We start from the raw sequence: 14,351 nt of genomic DNA, 5'->3' as shown, positions 1-14,351 counted from the left end.
GATCGTCACTGTCAATTCATCAATTTGCGAATGTCAGAGTGTATTTAACACTAAACCATCGCTTTCTTTATCTTTGAAATATTGTTTATTAGACCCTTTTGCAGAGTGACACGACATATTACAGTATGACATGTTATAATGTTATTCGATTGCGTGATACAATAGGAAATTGACGGGTGACTATAATAATAATGTAGGCGCGTGTGCTGGTTTCATCTCTTATTTATGTCTGTCTCCTGTTTGCTTGCAAGAGTATCTTGCAGGAAAATAGGAAACGGTGAGATATTTTAAGAATAACAAACTGAGTCGAACTATAATAATCCAAAGGAATAAAGAAACTTGCAAGATATACAGAAAGCAAAGATTATATTCAAAGATTTTTTACAAAAATAATGATATTAAATATGATATTAACATAAATATAATATTAAAATATTGTAATATTTAAATGATAATTGATCGATGAAATTAATACAGAAAAATAGCATAAGCAAATTGAGTTTATAATAGATTAATTTAACACAACTAACTGAATAACGAAATGTTATGTTAGGCGAAAAGTGTACTTAGCGAAAAGCGAAACAGCGTAAGGAATTGCTGATTGAATACAACTATAACTTATTAAGTAAGTAAACAATATCTTAAACCTCTTTAATAGTTTATTGGCATTGAGACGAAACGAAGATCGGTGAAGAACTAATTGAACACTCAGTAATCAGTCTTGTATTGATAATAACGCTGTGAGGTAAGACATAGACATTCGTACTACCTTAAAATGAATGAATAAATTATATTACAGATTAATGTACATTGATCGGCAGGAATGCCTGGACATTTTGATATGTATATGACATATATGTACATGTATATGTATATGTATTATGTCTAGGCATTCCTGCCGGTAGAGTGTATAACACTGTCATAAAGAAATAACTTTACAATATTTTAATTACTTTTGCATAAGTCGCGATGGATAACGGAATCATATTGCCTGCCTTTAATCCGCACGGTACATTACTTCTGTATAGAGTTATTCTCAATAATGATTTTAGTCTAGGTGAGAACTTGTACCATTCTGTAGCATATCTGCAATCATAAATTCAATAATTGACTTTAAGTTATTTTTAAAAAAATATGCTCAAGTGGAAAATGTATATATTTTTACAAGATGCAAGTATGTATAATATGGTAGACATATAAAAATTTATTAAAAAATAATTTCTAAGATTTAAAGTACTTAAGTTATTTATAACATATTAATCGAATTTTTTAATTACGTTTTATATTAAAACTTAATATTTTAATTATATATCATGAATGAAACTTAAATTAAAATTTACATTTAAAAGATCTTATGCTGTGCCCTGTGCCTGTAGAAAAACTTATTGCTTTATATAATTCTGTTTAAAGAAAAACTTTATAAACTCTATATAATATGTATGTTAAGATGTAAAATAATTATTACACTGCATAGAATATATTCTGACTTTCATCCATTATTCTCTGGCCGGAGTAACATGTGATCATCAGAGAAAACAATGTTGATGTAAATACAAGGACAAATTTTATCAATGTTCCCAATTGATCTAATACATAAATGATCTATAACAGATTAAAAGTATTACGTATTTGTAATATATAATTATATTTTTACTTAAAATAAAAAAAACACTAATTTTACATTGCGTAAAAATAAGATTTTTGTATGAAAAGAGTTTACAGCTTTTATTTGCGATAAAAAAATTACATATTTATAAATTTTTTATAAAAGAATTTAAGTTAGACATGGAAATCCAGCTATTTTACAATTTTTATTATTTTGTATGATTGTATATTTATATTCTTAGAGGAGAAAGTCATGTCATATGTAGGTATACAATTATAATACATACTCGAAGTCCAACCAGACACAAAATTCCAATAAATAATATCAATATAGCTAATGCACATCCTTGATATGAGGAATTTAATATGTCCACAAATCTATAGAATATTAACACATTGAGTATAAGTAGAAATATTATATTAATGTCATGAAAAAGACGATGATTTGTCAAAAGTTACTTACTCTATAGCAAGTTGATGTTTTTTTAAACATCTTATGTATTCCTGGTATATTATTTCTTCGCTTGATACACACAAATCAAAATTTTTATTTATACTAAACTTATTTTCCCTAATATCATTGTTATTGTCGTCCACTTTTAACATTACATTTTCGATTTTCTTACTGCGAAATAAATTTTACTATACTTTTGTGGAATTCAAATAGAAAACATATACATATAGCATGTAGCATATATATAGAGGAAAGTACCCGATTATGAGATACCATATCTATTTTGTGTGATTGCCAAAAGTCTATGGGCAGAATTGAAAAATATAGTAGGTCATTTTGAAGGGAATTTAATAAGCTTTAAGATGCTGAAATGTAAAATTTAATTTAAATACTAACTTTGCTGAAAATTAGAAAAATGTGAAAAATAAGCTTTCGGCAAAATCGCAAAAGTGTGCTCCTAATATGAGAGACCCCGGGAAATCGCTAATAAAGTGCAAAATACATGATATTGCAATTAAAAAACTTTATTTAAAGTTTTTGAAAGACAAATGTAATGGAGAAGCATATTTGCAACAATCGTAAACCCACTTATACTCAATATTGTACCTAATCTTCCCCTTCCACCTTTCCCTCTCAAATCAAGATCAGCACAGTCTTATAACGTCGTATAAACCTTCCGTTAACGTTAATATAGTATTTTCTCTTCTTTATTACTATACAATAACTTTCATACTCCAGCAACCCAGGAGTACCCTGAGTATCATGTTACGAGCACCACGCCTTGCGGTTTCGCGATCAACATATCCCGTATTTTCCTATTAATACGACCTTACTCTATCGCTGCATGCAGAACTTATTGCCAAATATTTATAATTATATAATAAAACAAGGTTTAAAGACTTATCCATGACACTTGACAACATCCAATTTCACAATTTCTTTCTCTGCAACGACTAAACGCACGATCAAACAATGAATTTTTCACTAAATAGGTTTTACCCAAAGGCAATAAATCATGGTGGAAATACAGATAGGGCTATTAGCAGAAACCTCGCTGTCGCATATTAGGAGCTACTCATAATAGGGGACTTTCCTCTATATATTATATATATACATAATACATTTGCGGGAAAATATACATAAATTAGAATCTTGTTTAAAATAATAATAATATTATTATTATTACATACATTATGCGCGTGTTATTTCAAACAACTACTCTGCTTACCTGACAGCCGCAAATAAACTCCACATGCATGAGCAGTGCATGCAATATGCATTGCATCGACGCCTAACGCGATGAATGCACCCGCCACAATTACAGCAGAAGTATAAAAAAAAATTGGTAGAAAGTAATCATCTTTATTCACCCTGAATTCGATTTCCATCGCAAAAAATCGCGGACGTGATTCATTAAGTGGAACTATTATGTCTAGGAATACTGGTGTTAATGGCATTATCATAAGCACCAATAATATAGAAAAAAATAGCACTGTAATATTATAAAAGACAGATGTTTTATTCTTTCAAGAATATTAATTTAGCAGTTTTTTCAAATTATCACAATTTAGTTCGTCTAAACGAATCTGTACTTAATAAGAATTTTTTCAAATTTTATTAAATTCTATATTAAATTCTACTAAATTTTATTATGCTTTCATAATACGTTAATTTCTGGTAGCAAAAATTCTCCCAATTGACTTTATTCTTAAATCATGAAATTTTTTATAGATACATATTACATTCATCAATCATTAGCATATGATATTAATGCTCCATTCATAGCAATATATACTCACTTGTATAAAATTTCACAAATGTTTGCGATAACATAGAATATTCTTTCATGATTTGTATTTCTATATCATCCGTAAATATATTCCAATGGTTGTCCATGGCTTCGTACATCCATCGCATCTGATTACAATAAATATGAAAGAACGATTTAACACATGTATTATATAGATATAACATGTACATCTATATAAAAACTAACGCAATTTTTAAAATATACCTTGTCGTGGTTCAAAACATCTTTTAAATGTCTCATGACAAAAGCAGTTAAGATTAAAGTTTGATAACCACCTTCAAAAATCAATTGCGCATCGTCCGGATGATCGTAGAATAGTAATATCTGTATATAACATGGAGTCATTATTCATAAATTTATATATATATATATATATATATATATATATATATATACATTAATTATTATACAAATGCGATTAAAATGGAAACTTAACGCCTTTCTCTGATTAATCGTTAATTGTTATATAAAATATATATTACATTGAAACCTATAATTTATGTCTTAAAAACACACATGTACACACGACACGTACAATATTATTATACATTTATTTATTTACATTATATATTTATATATATTGTACGATAAAAAATAATAATTAGCGTTATAACAATTTTTCAACGCTGATTAGAAATATTTGTTGTCATAATGTAATGTATCGATGAATGCACGCATTACCTCGAATGGATAATAACTTATTTCGAGCAAAAAGCAGAATGTCCATAATAAACTTCTCACGAGTTTATCCTGATACGGCCAGAGACCTGTGATCGACAACAATATCCGGTTGATATTGTACTCTCGTAGAAAATTTTCTAACATGATTATTCGTACCTGAATGTCCAAAGACTAACAACAGAATGAAGCGTGGCGCTCATGCCATTGACTCCTCAGTGTAAAAGTCGCGGCAGAAATAACACGAAATTATAGTATGTCCGGAATCGTCACTGATGGCAGAGCGTGTCTAAACCGCCACTTTCTTCATCTATGAGATAACGTTTATTGATCACTTTGTAGAGTGGCATGTGATAGCAGTGCTATTACATGATACAACACGAAATTGACGGTGACTATAATAATAATGTAAGCGCGTGTGCTGGTTTCCTGTCTTATTCATGTATCTTTCTTCTGTTTGATAGAATATTTTACTGTTAGTTTTAAGTACTTCGACTGCACGCATAGAATTGAGTTTACCTTTACAAACAGGAAATGGGGTAAGGAAAGAAAAACAAGCTTACAGTTGAATTATAATATACCATAAGAATAGAGAAAGTAAGAGAACATATATACAGAAAGCAAAGATCAATTTTAAAGATTCACAAAGCTAAGAAAAGTAATGATATTAACATGAAAAATATAATATCAAATATAAAAAATCAATATCATTTTAAATATTTAAGGAATAAGGAAACTCAATAATTGACCGATAAAATTAATGAAGAAAAGCACATAGCATAAATAAACTAGCTTTTTATAATAGTTTAATTCATAATACAACTACTGAATAACAGAATACTGTGTTTAATGAAAATCGCATAAGAAATATCTATTCGGATAAACCTTATAATTGCATTATTGAATAAATATAGCACTACAAATCTCTTTACTACTAATTTCTTGTCATTGAGACAAAAGAAAGATGTATCGTTGAAAAACTAATTGAACACTCAATAATCATTCTTGCATTGATAATAACGCCGTGTAGTAAGACATAGACATTCGTAACACCTTAAAATGAATGGATAAATTATATTGGAGATTAATATACATAACATTGTAATAAAAAAGTGACTTTACTGTATTTTAATTACCGTTGCATAAGTCGCGATGGATAACGGAATCATATTGCCTGCCTTTAATTCGCATGGTGTACTACTTCTGTAAAGAGTTATTATCAATAAAGATTTTAGTCTAGGTGAGAACTTGTACCATTCTGCAGCATATCTGCAATCGTAAATTGAATAATTAACTTCAAGTTAAATTTTTAAGGGAAATTATTCTCACAAGTGGAAAATTGAAACAATTTTTTCAAGATGCGATTGTTAGTACGTGTAACATGATAGATACTTGAAAAGAATTTATTATTTCTTTAGGAGATATTATGCTGAAGGGGAAAATTAATACAATTTTTCCAGACGCGATTGTCATTACGTATAATATGACAGATGTGTGTGAAAAAAATTTATTACAAAAGAATTTTTAAGATTACTTAAGATTACTTAATTAAAAATTACAAGATTATAAAGTACTTAAATTATTCGTTGCTTTTATATTAATCAAATTTTTAAATTATGTTTTTTATCAAAATGTTTTAAATGGCAGTGGTTAAATTAACGTTTACGTTTAAGAGATCTTATGCCATGCTTATAGAAAAAATTATTGCTACATAATTCTGTTTGAAAAAAGCTGCATAAGCTCCAATACTTGTGTATAGTATAAAATAGTTATTACGCTCCATGGAATATGTTCTGACTTTCATCCATTATTCTCTGACCGCAGTAACATGTGATCAATACACTACCAATACATCCCACGAATATAATCACAAGCTTTATCACTGCTTCCAATTTATCTAATACATTTACGATCTATAAGAGATTAAAAGTATTGCATAACTATTCGTAATATATAATTACAATATTTTAAAAATAGAAAATCTTAATCTTGTAGTATGAAAATATTAATAATAACATTTTGTATATTAAGATTTATTAGACATTTCAATAAATTGCGTTGAAAAAATTGTACAGTCGCCGTCAATAATTCCTTTCCTTGGATAAGGGGGGAACATAAGAATACCTCAGGAAAGGAATCATTGGCGGCGACTGTACATATAAATAGAAATTTAATTAACCAAAAACAAGTCGATCTCAAATGAACAGGAAATATAGAAATCCAACTATATTATAGTTTTTATTATTTTACATATGATTGTAAATTTATATTTTATATTAGAAGAGAGTATATTACATGTTATATATGCAATTATAACACTTACTCGAAGTCCAATTAGATTCACGATTAGAATAAGTATTATTAATTGAATCAATGCATATCCTTGATGCGATGAATTTAATACATCAACAAATCTAGGGAATAGAAATAATGTTAGCAAATTAACTTTTGAGCATAAGCTGTAACATTATATCAATAGATATTAGAATATAAAAGACAAATTAACAATTTTACCAAAATTGCTTACTTTATAGCAAGCTGATGTTTTTTTAAACATGTTACGTATTTCCAGTATATCATTTCTTCGCTTGATACACACAAATCAAATTTCTCATTTATACTAGACTTATTGTCCCCAATATCATTGTTATTGTCGTCCACTTTTAACATTATATTTTCGATTTTCTTACTGCGAAATAAATTTTACTATAGTTTTGTGGAATTCAAATAGAAAACATATAGCACGTGGCATATATGTATATTATATATATGATGCATTTACGGAAAATATACATAAAATTAGAATCTTGTTTAAATAATAATAATATTATTATTATTACATACATTATGCGCGTGTTATCTTCATACTTTATCTGCTTACCTGACAGCCGCAAATAAACCACATGCATGAGCAGTGCATGCAATATGCATTGTATCAACGCCTAACATGATGAGTGTATTCGCCACAATTAAAGCAGAAGTATAAAAAAAAATTGGTAGAAAGTAATCATCTTTATTCACCCTGAATTCGATTTCCATCGCAAAGAATCGCGGACGTGATTCATTAAGTGGAATTATTATGTCTAGGAATACTGGTGTTAATGGTATTATTATAATCGCCAATAATAAAGCAAAAGCATACACTGTAATATTATGAAAGACGGATGTTTTATTCTTTCAATAAAATAATTTATAAGGCAGTTTTCAAGTTATCACCGTTTAGTTCGTCTAAACGAATCTGTACTTAAGTATGTTCTTCGGTCCTTATACTAGAGAAAATCGATTTTCTTAGGATTTTCTTGAAACTGTGAATATACGTTAATTTAGGTGTGTTTTATGCGTGGTATAAATTTCAGTACCTCTTCCGGGATAAAAAATCAAGGTACTGAGCCTCAAAGTTTCAACTTTTACTAATGAAAAGGTTTTCCAGGCCAAACGGTAAGAGATACGAGGTTGGGCAAGAGGACCAAAGTTGCTCCTCTCGTCGAGTTCTATAAGGAAAAAATGCCAAAACTAAAAAAAATTATTTTTTTTTAACTTTGAGGCTCAGTATCTTTATTTTTTTACCCCGAAAGAGGTACTGAAATTTATATCACGCATAAAGCACACCTAAATTAACGTATATTCACAGTTTCAAAAAAATCCTAAGAAAATCAATTTTCTCTAGTATAAGGACCGGAGAACGTCCTCAATAAGAATTTTTTCAAATTTTATTAAATTCTATATTAAATTCTACTAAATTTTATTTTGCTTTTATAATACGTTAATTTCTAGTAGCAAAGATTCTCCCAATTGACTTTATTCTTAAATCGTAAAATGTTTTATACATATTACATTAATCAATCAGCATATGATATTAATCCTTTATTCATAGCAATATGTACTCACTTGTAAAAAATTTCACAATTGTTCGCGATAACGTAGAATATTCTTTCATGATTCGTATTTCTATATCATCCGTAAATATATTCCAATGTTTGTCCATGGCTTCGTACAACCATCGCATCTGATTGTAATAAATATGAAAGAACGATTTAACACATGTATTACATAGATATAACATATCTATATAAAACCAAACGCAATTTGTAAAATATACCTTGTCACGGTTCAAAACATCTTTTAAATGTCTTATGATAAAATCAGTCAAGACTAGAATTTGATAACCACCTTCAAAAATTAATTGCGCATCATCCGGATGATCGTAGAATAGTAATATCTGTATATAACATGGAGTCATTATTCATAAATTTATATATATATATATATATATAATATATATATTATATGAGCGTATATTCGGGGATTTTATTATACATTCGGTATAGGACATTTGGCATTAGGACTGGTATGGAAAAAATTCAGTCATACGGCACGATTAAAATGGAAACTTAACGCAGTCCCGGAACATACCTTCTACATATATGATATAATATCATTATATTGTTATATACAAATATGAAACTTAACGCCTCTACATACTTGAAATCTAAATCTAGAATTTATGTCTTACAAACACACATGTACACGACACGTGTAATATTACATTTGTTTATTTATATTATATATATTTATATATATTGCACGATAAAAAATAATAATTAGCGTTATAACAATTTTTCAACGCTGATTAGAAATATTTGTTGTCTCAATGAAATGTATCGATGAATGCACATTACCTCGAATGGATAATGACTTATTGCGAGCAAAAAGCAGAAAGTCCATAATAAATTTCTCACGAGTTTATCCTGATACGGCCAGAGACCTATGGTCGTCAACAATATCCGGTTGATATTGTACTCTCGTAGAAAATTCTCTAACATGATTATTCGTACCTGAATGTCCAAAGACTAACAAAAGAATGAACCGTGGCACTCATGCCATTGATTCCTCAGTGTAAAAGTCGCGGTAGAAATAACATGAAATTATAGTATGTCCGGAATCGTCACTGTCCATCAATTCGCTGATGGCAGAGCGGGTCTAAACCGCCACTTTCTTCATCCGTGAGATAACGTTTATTGATCACTTTGTAGAGTGGTATGTGATAGCAGTGCTATTACATGATACAACAAGAAGTTGACGGAGACTATAATAATAATATAGGCGCGTGTGCTGGTTTCCTGTCTTATTCATGTATCTTTCTTCTGTTTGGTAGAATATTTTACTGTTAGTTTTAAGTACTTCGACTGCACGCACAGAATTGAGTTCATCTTTACAAACAGGAAATGGGGTAAAGAAAGAAAAACGAGCTTACAGTTGAATTATATAATAATCCAAAAGAATAGAGAAAGTTAGAGAAGATACAGAAAGCAAAGATCAATTTTAAAGATTCACAAAGTTAAGAAAAGTAATGAAATTAGCAGGAAAAATATAATATCAAATATAAAAAATCAATATCATTTTAAATGTTTAAGAAATAAGGAAACGCAATAACTGACCGATAAAATTAACGAAGGATAGCACATAGCATAAACAAACTAGCTTCATAATAGTTTAATTTATAATACAACTACTGAATAACAGAATACTGTGTATAATGAAAATCGCATAAGAAGTATCTGATCGGATAAAACTTATAAATGCATTATTGAATAAATATAGCACCGCGAAACTTTTTACTACTAATTTATTGTCATTGAGACAAAACAAGATGTATCGATGAAAAACTAACTGAACGCTCAATAATCAGTCTTGTATTGATAATAACGCTGTGTAGTAAGACATAGACATTCGTACCACCTTAAAATGAATGGATAAATTATATTGCAGATTAATATACATAACATTGTCATAAAAAAAATGTCTTTACTGTATTTTATTTACCGTTGCATAAGTCGCGATGGATAACGGAATCATATTGCCTGCTTTTAATTCGCATGGTGTACTACTTCTGTAAAGAGTTATTATCAATAAAGATTTTAGTCTAGGTGAGAACTTGTACCATTCTGCAGCATATCTGCAATCGTAAATTGAATAATTAACTTCAAGTTAAATTTTTAAGGGAAATTATTCTCACAAGTGAAAAATTGAAACAATTTTTTCAAGATGCGATTGTTAGTACGTGTAACATGATAGATACTTGAAAAGAATTTATTATTTCTTCAGGAGATATTATGCTGAAGGGGAAAATCAATACAATTTTTCCAGACGCGATTGTCATTACGTCAACATGACAGATGTGTGTGAGAAAAATTTATTACAAAAGAATTTTTAAGATTACTTAAGATTACTTAATTAAAAATTACAAGATTATAAAGTACTTAAATTATTCGTTGTTTCTATATTAATCAAAATTTTAAATTATGTTTTTTATCAAAACTATTTTAAATGGCAGTGGTTAAATTAAATTTTACATTTAAGCAATCTTATGCTACGCTTATAGAAAAAATTATTGCTGCATAATTCTGTATGAAGAAAAGCTGCATAAACTCCAATACGTGTGTTATGGTATAAAATAATTATTACGCTCCATAGAATATATTCTGACTTTCATCCATTATTCTCTGTCCGGAGTAACATGTGATCAACAGAGAAAACAATGATACCATTAATAAAAGCACGAACTTTATCACTGTTTCCAATTGATCTAATATATAAAGGATCTATAACAGATAAGAAGTATTACATAACTATTCACAATATATAATTACACTATTATTTTAAATAAAGAACTTTAATTTTATAGAATGTAAATATTAGTAAGATTTTTGTATTAATATTTATTAGAGTTTTCAATAAATTGCGTTGAAAAAATTGTACATATAAATAGAAATTTAATCAAAATCAATCTGACTCGATCTCAAACGTATAGGAAATATAGAAATCCAGCTGTATAACAGTTTTTATAATTTTACATGATGGTGAATTTATATTCTATATATATTAGAAGAGAGTATATTACATGTTATATATGCAATTATACTTACTCGAAGTCCTATTACACTCATGGTTCCAATAATTAATATTAAAAAAGTTAATGCATATACCTGATACGATGAATTTAATACATCAACAAACCTACGGAATAGAAATAATGTTAGCAAATTAACTTTTGAGTATAAGCTGTAACATTATGTCAATATCATATATAAAACCAAAATTGCTTACTTTATAGCAAGCTGATGTTTTGTTAAACATGTTACGTATTTCCAGTATATCATTTTTTCGCTTGATACACACAAATCAAATTTTTTATTTATACTAGACTTATTTGCCCCAATATCATTGTTATTGTCGTTTACTTTTAACATTATATTTTCCATTTGCTTACTGCGAAATAAATTTGGCAGTATTTTGCACAAATCAAATAAAATACGTATAACACATAGCATATACATATATTATATACAATAGATTTTTAGAAAATATATATAATATAAAATCAGAATCTTGTTAATTGTAATAATAATAATTGTAATAATAATAGAGCGTTACACGTGTTCTATCATATATGTCTTATCTTCATACTTTATCTGCTTACCTGACAGCCGCAAATAAGCTGCATGCATGCGCGGTACATGCGATATGCATTGTTTCAACGCTTAACGTGATGTTTATACTCACAATAGCTAGAACGGAAATGTAACAAAAAATTGGTAGAAAATATTCATCTTTATTCACTCTAAATTCGACTTCGATGACGAAGAATCGCGAACGTGATTCGTTAAGAGGCATCACAATGTCTAGCAATATTGGTGTTAATGGCGTTATTATGAGCATCAATAATGTGATATAAAGTAGTACTGTAATATTATGAAAAAGAAATGCTTTATTCATTCAACATCAATTTTTCTTTAATATTAATTTATAAGCAATTCTAGAGCTCTATCACCGTTTAAATCTGCAACGGATTTGTACTTAGCAAAGAAATTCTATTAAATTTTATTTTGCTTTCGTAATACATTAATTTCCAACAACAGGCCGGTCATATTATACATCGAACCTTCCAATTAACTTCCCAGGTTGCAACTATCATGAATCGCTTTGATTTGAGGTGCTATAAGTGGGATTTATTTTGCTTCGCAAAATTAACGCTCAATAAAAAGTTATTAACAATATTATCAACAAAAAACGCGATTTTTTTTATTTTTTCTCAAATAGTTCGAAAACTAAGCAAGATAAGGTAACTAACTATCAGTACTTTTTTGTAGAGCGTAAAATTATGTACAATAATGATCTGAACAACATTTATCGTCAAGTCAGTCGTTTAGCTTGCACGCGCCGTCCGAGACTCGGATCTCGAAAACCCTCGATTTCATCGTTTTTTTTATGTTGCGCTGGTGATTTTTTTCCGTCATTTAAAATGGAATTAAAAATCTCCAAAAAATCACACATTATATGAGAACTACAAAGAATACTTCTCATGATGCAACCGATTTTTTAGACCCTTTTTCTTTAGTTTGTAGCTATGTAAGCAAAAAATTTTGATAATGTGTGATGTTTGGGAAATTTAAATCGAGGGTTTTCGAGATCCGAGTCTCGGACAGCGCGTGCAAGCTAAACGACTGACTTGACGATAAATGTTGTTCAGATCATTATTGTAGATAATTTTACGCTCTATAAAAAAGGTACGTATAGTTAGTTACCCTATCTTGCTTAGTTTTCGAGATATTTAAGAAAAAATAAAAAAAATCGCGTTTTTTGTTGATAATATTGTTAATAACTTTTTATTGCGCGTTAATTTTGCGAAGAAAAATAAATCCCACTTATAGCACCTCAAATCAAAGCGATTCATAGTGGTTGCAACCTGGGAAGATTAATTGGAAGGTTAACCCCCTAAATTAGTCTAACATGACTGGCCTACAATAGAAATCTAGATTTCTCAGTCAATTTTATTTTTATAAAATTAAAATTTCGTATAACATTCTTACTTTTACATTATATTATTCTATCAGCTTATGACATCAACGTTTCATTCTTAGCAATATGTGTACTTACTTAAATAAAGTTTTACCAATTTTTGCGACAGCATGGAATATTCTTTCATGACTCGAATTTCTATATCATCCGTAAATATATTCCAGTGCTCGTCGATGGTTTCGCACATCCATCGCAACTGATTATAACAGAAACGTGGAGAAACGATTTAATATATATTATATCTCAAATAGTTTTAACAAAACATAAACGAAGTAAACATAATCAAAAAGAAATTATGCTATCAAAAATAACACGATTTTTGAAACCCGTACCTTATCATAATTCAAAATGCCATTCAAAAGTCTTGCGACAAACGAGGTCGAGATTAAAACTTGGAAGCAACCGTCAAAAATTAATTGTGCATCGTCCGAATGATCATACAATAGTAATATCTGTATAAAATGTATACATATGTGACACGAGATGTTATAGCTTACATATGTACGATAAAAAATAATAAAAGTCAACAGTGTTTGAACGTATTTTTTGTTTCAATAGAATGTATCGATTAATACTCATTACCTCAAGTGGATAATAACTCAATTCAATTAAAAAGTAGAAAGTCCATATTAAATTTTTCACGAGCTTATTTTGAAACGGCCAAAGACCTGTGGTCGACAATAATATTGAGTTGGTATTGTATTCTCGCAGAAAATTTTCCAACATGATTATTCAGTTTCTCCGAAAGAACTGCGACATCGTATAAAGGAGATGCAATAGACAACCCTCCATTGATTATGTCTATAGTTGCACCTGTCGCAAAGGGTGCGAAATTATAGTATGTCAAGAATCGTTAATATTAATCTATCATTTCGTCTACACGCGTGTCTGTCTCAAAAGTAAACCATTATATTGTCGATACAGCTGTGTTGGACATTTTTACGA

General features: G+C 28.9%; 2 protein-coding genes and 1 pseudogene across 8 annotated transcripts; all 3 read right to left on the bottom strand.

Annotated features, from left to right (window-relative positions):
• Positions 1-349: 349 nt before the first annotated feature.
• On the bottom strand, positions 350-5,081 carry LOC139807869 (odorant receptor 63a-like; annotated as a pseudogene).
• A 108-nt stretch (positions 5,082-5,189) lies between these two features.
• On the bottom strand, positions 5,190-9,774 carry LOC139807866 (uncharacterized). Of its 3 annotated transcripts, none has more exons than XM_071769332.1 (9): positions 9,227-9,771; positions 8,647-8,766; positions 8,436-8,553; positions 7,429-7,639; positions 7,075-7,236; positions 6,871-6,961; positions 6,324-6,460; positions 5,684-5,816; positions 5,190-5,600 (listed from the first exon to the last, which is right to left on the bottom strand). In XM_071769332.1, exons 1-9 carry the CDS (start codon positions 9,368-9,370, stop codon positions 5,547-5,549), a joined length of 1,170 nt encoding a protein of 389 aa, XP_071625433.1. In that variant the 5' UTR covers positions 9,371-9,771; the 3' UTR covers positions 5,190-5,546. The 3 variants fall into 3 exon arrangements, with proteins under 3 accessions (XP_071625433.1, XP_071625432.1, XP_071625434.1); XM_071769331.1 differs by having other exon boundaries at positions 5,197-5,600; positions 7,429-7,690; positions 9,227-9,770; XM_071769333.1 differs by lacking the exon at positions 5,190-5,600 and having other exon boundaries at positions 5,688-5,816; positions 6,297-6,460; positions 7,429-7,690; positions 9,227-9,774.
• A 193-nt stretch (positions 9,775-9,967) lies between these two features.
• On the bottom strand, positions 9,968-14,132 carry LOC139807867 (uncharacterized). 5 transcript variants are annotated; one of them, XM_071769335.1, is made up of 9 exons: positions 13,989-14,132; positions 13,739-13,858; positions 13,485-13,602; positions 12,028-12,289; positions 11,655-11,816; positions 11,534-11,564; positions 11,013-11,149; positions 10,371-10,503; positions 9,968-10,286 (listed from the first exon to the last, which is right to left on the bottom strand). In XM_071769335.1, the coding sequence occupies exons 1-9, from the start codon at positions 14,130-14,132 to the stop codon at positions 10,233-10,235; spliced, it is 1,161 nt and encodes a 386-aa protein (XP_071625436.1). In that variant the 3' UTR covers positions 9,968-10,232. The 5 variants fall into 5 exon arrangements, with proteins under 5 accessions (XP_071625436.1, XP_071625437.1, XP_071625439.1 ...); XM_071769338.1 differs by having other exon boundaries at positions 9,977-10,286; positions 11,474-11,564; positions 12,028-12,115; XM_071769334.1 differs by having other exon boundaries at positions 9,980-10,286; positions 11,474-11,564.
• Positions 14,133-14,351: the final 219 nt, after the last annotated feature.

Source organism: Temnothorax longispinosus, chromosome 2 (assembly GCF_030848805.1).
Source record: "Temnothorax longispinosus isolate EJ_2023e chromosome 2, Tlon_JGU_v1, whole genome shotgun sequence".
Taxonomy (NCBI): Eukaryota; Metazoa; Arthropoda; class Insecta; order Hymenoptera; family Formicidae; genus Temnothorax; species Temnothorax longispinosus.
The sequence above is the reverse complement of the archived record's forward strand: the minus strand, read 5'-3'. Positions and strand labels throughout refer to the sequence as shown.

Bases quoted from the DNA above. Each gene is read 5' to 3' on its own strand.
- LOC139807866 (XM_071769331.1), bottom strand. From the start codon at position 9,370: ATGTTAGAGAATTTTCTACGAGAGTACAATATCAACCGGATATTGTTG. The intron at 8,554-8,646 runs GTATATTTTACA...TATTACAATCAG, and splicing joins ATGTTTTGAACCGTGACAAG to ATGCGATGGTTGTACGAAGC. The intron at 7,691-8,435 runs GTGAGTACATAT...ATAATATTACAG, and splicing joins AATTGTGAAATTTTTTACAA to TGTATGCTTTTGCTTTATTA.
- LOC139807867 (XM_071769334.1), bottom strand. From the start codon at position 14,132: ATGTTGGAAAATTTTCTGCGAGAATACAATACCAACTCAATATTATTG. The intron at 10,504-11,012 runs GTAATAATTATT...TTACGATTGCAG, and splicing joins CAGAATATATTCTATGGAGC to ATATGCTGCAGAATGGTACA. The intron at 10,287-10,370 runs GTAAATAAAATA...ATTCATTTTAAG, and splicing joins CCATCGCGACTTATGCAACG to GTGGTACGAATGTCTATGTC.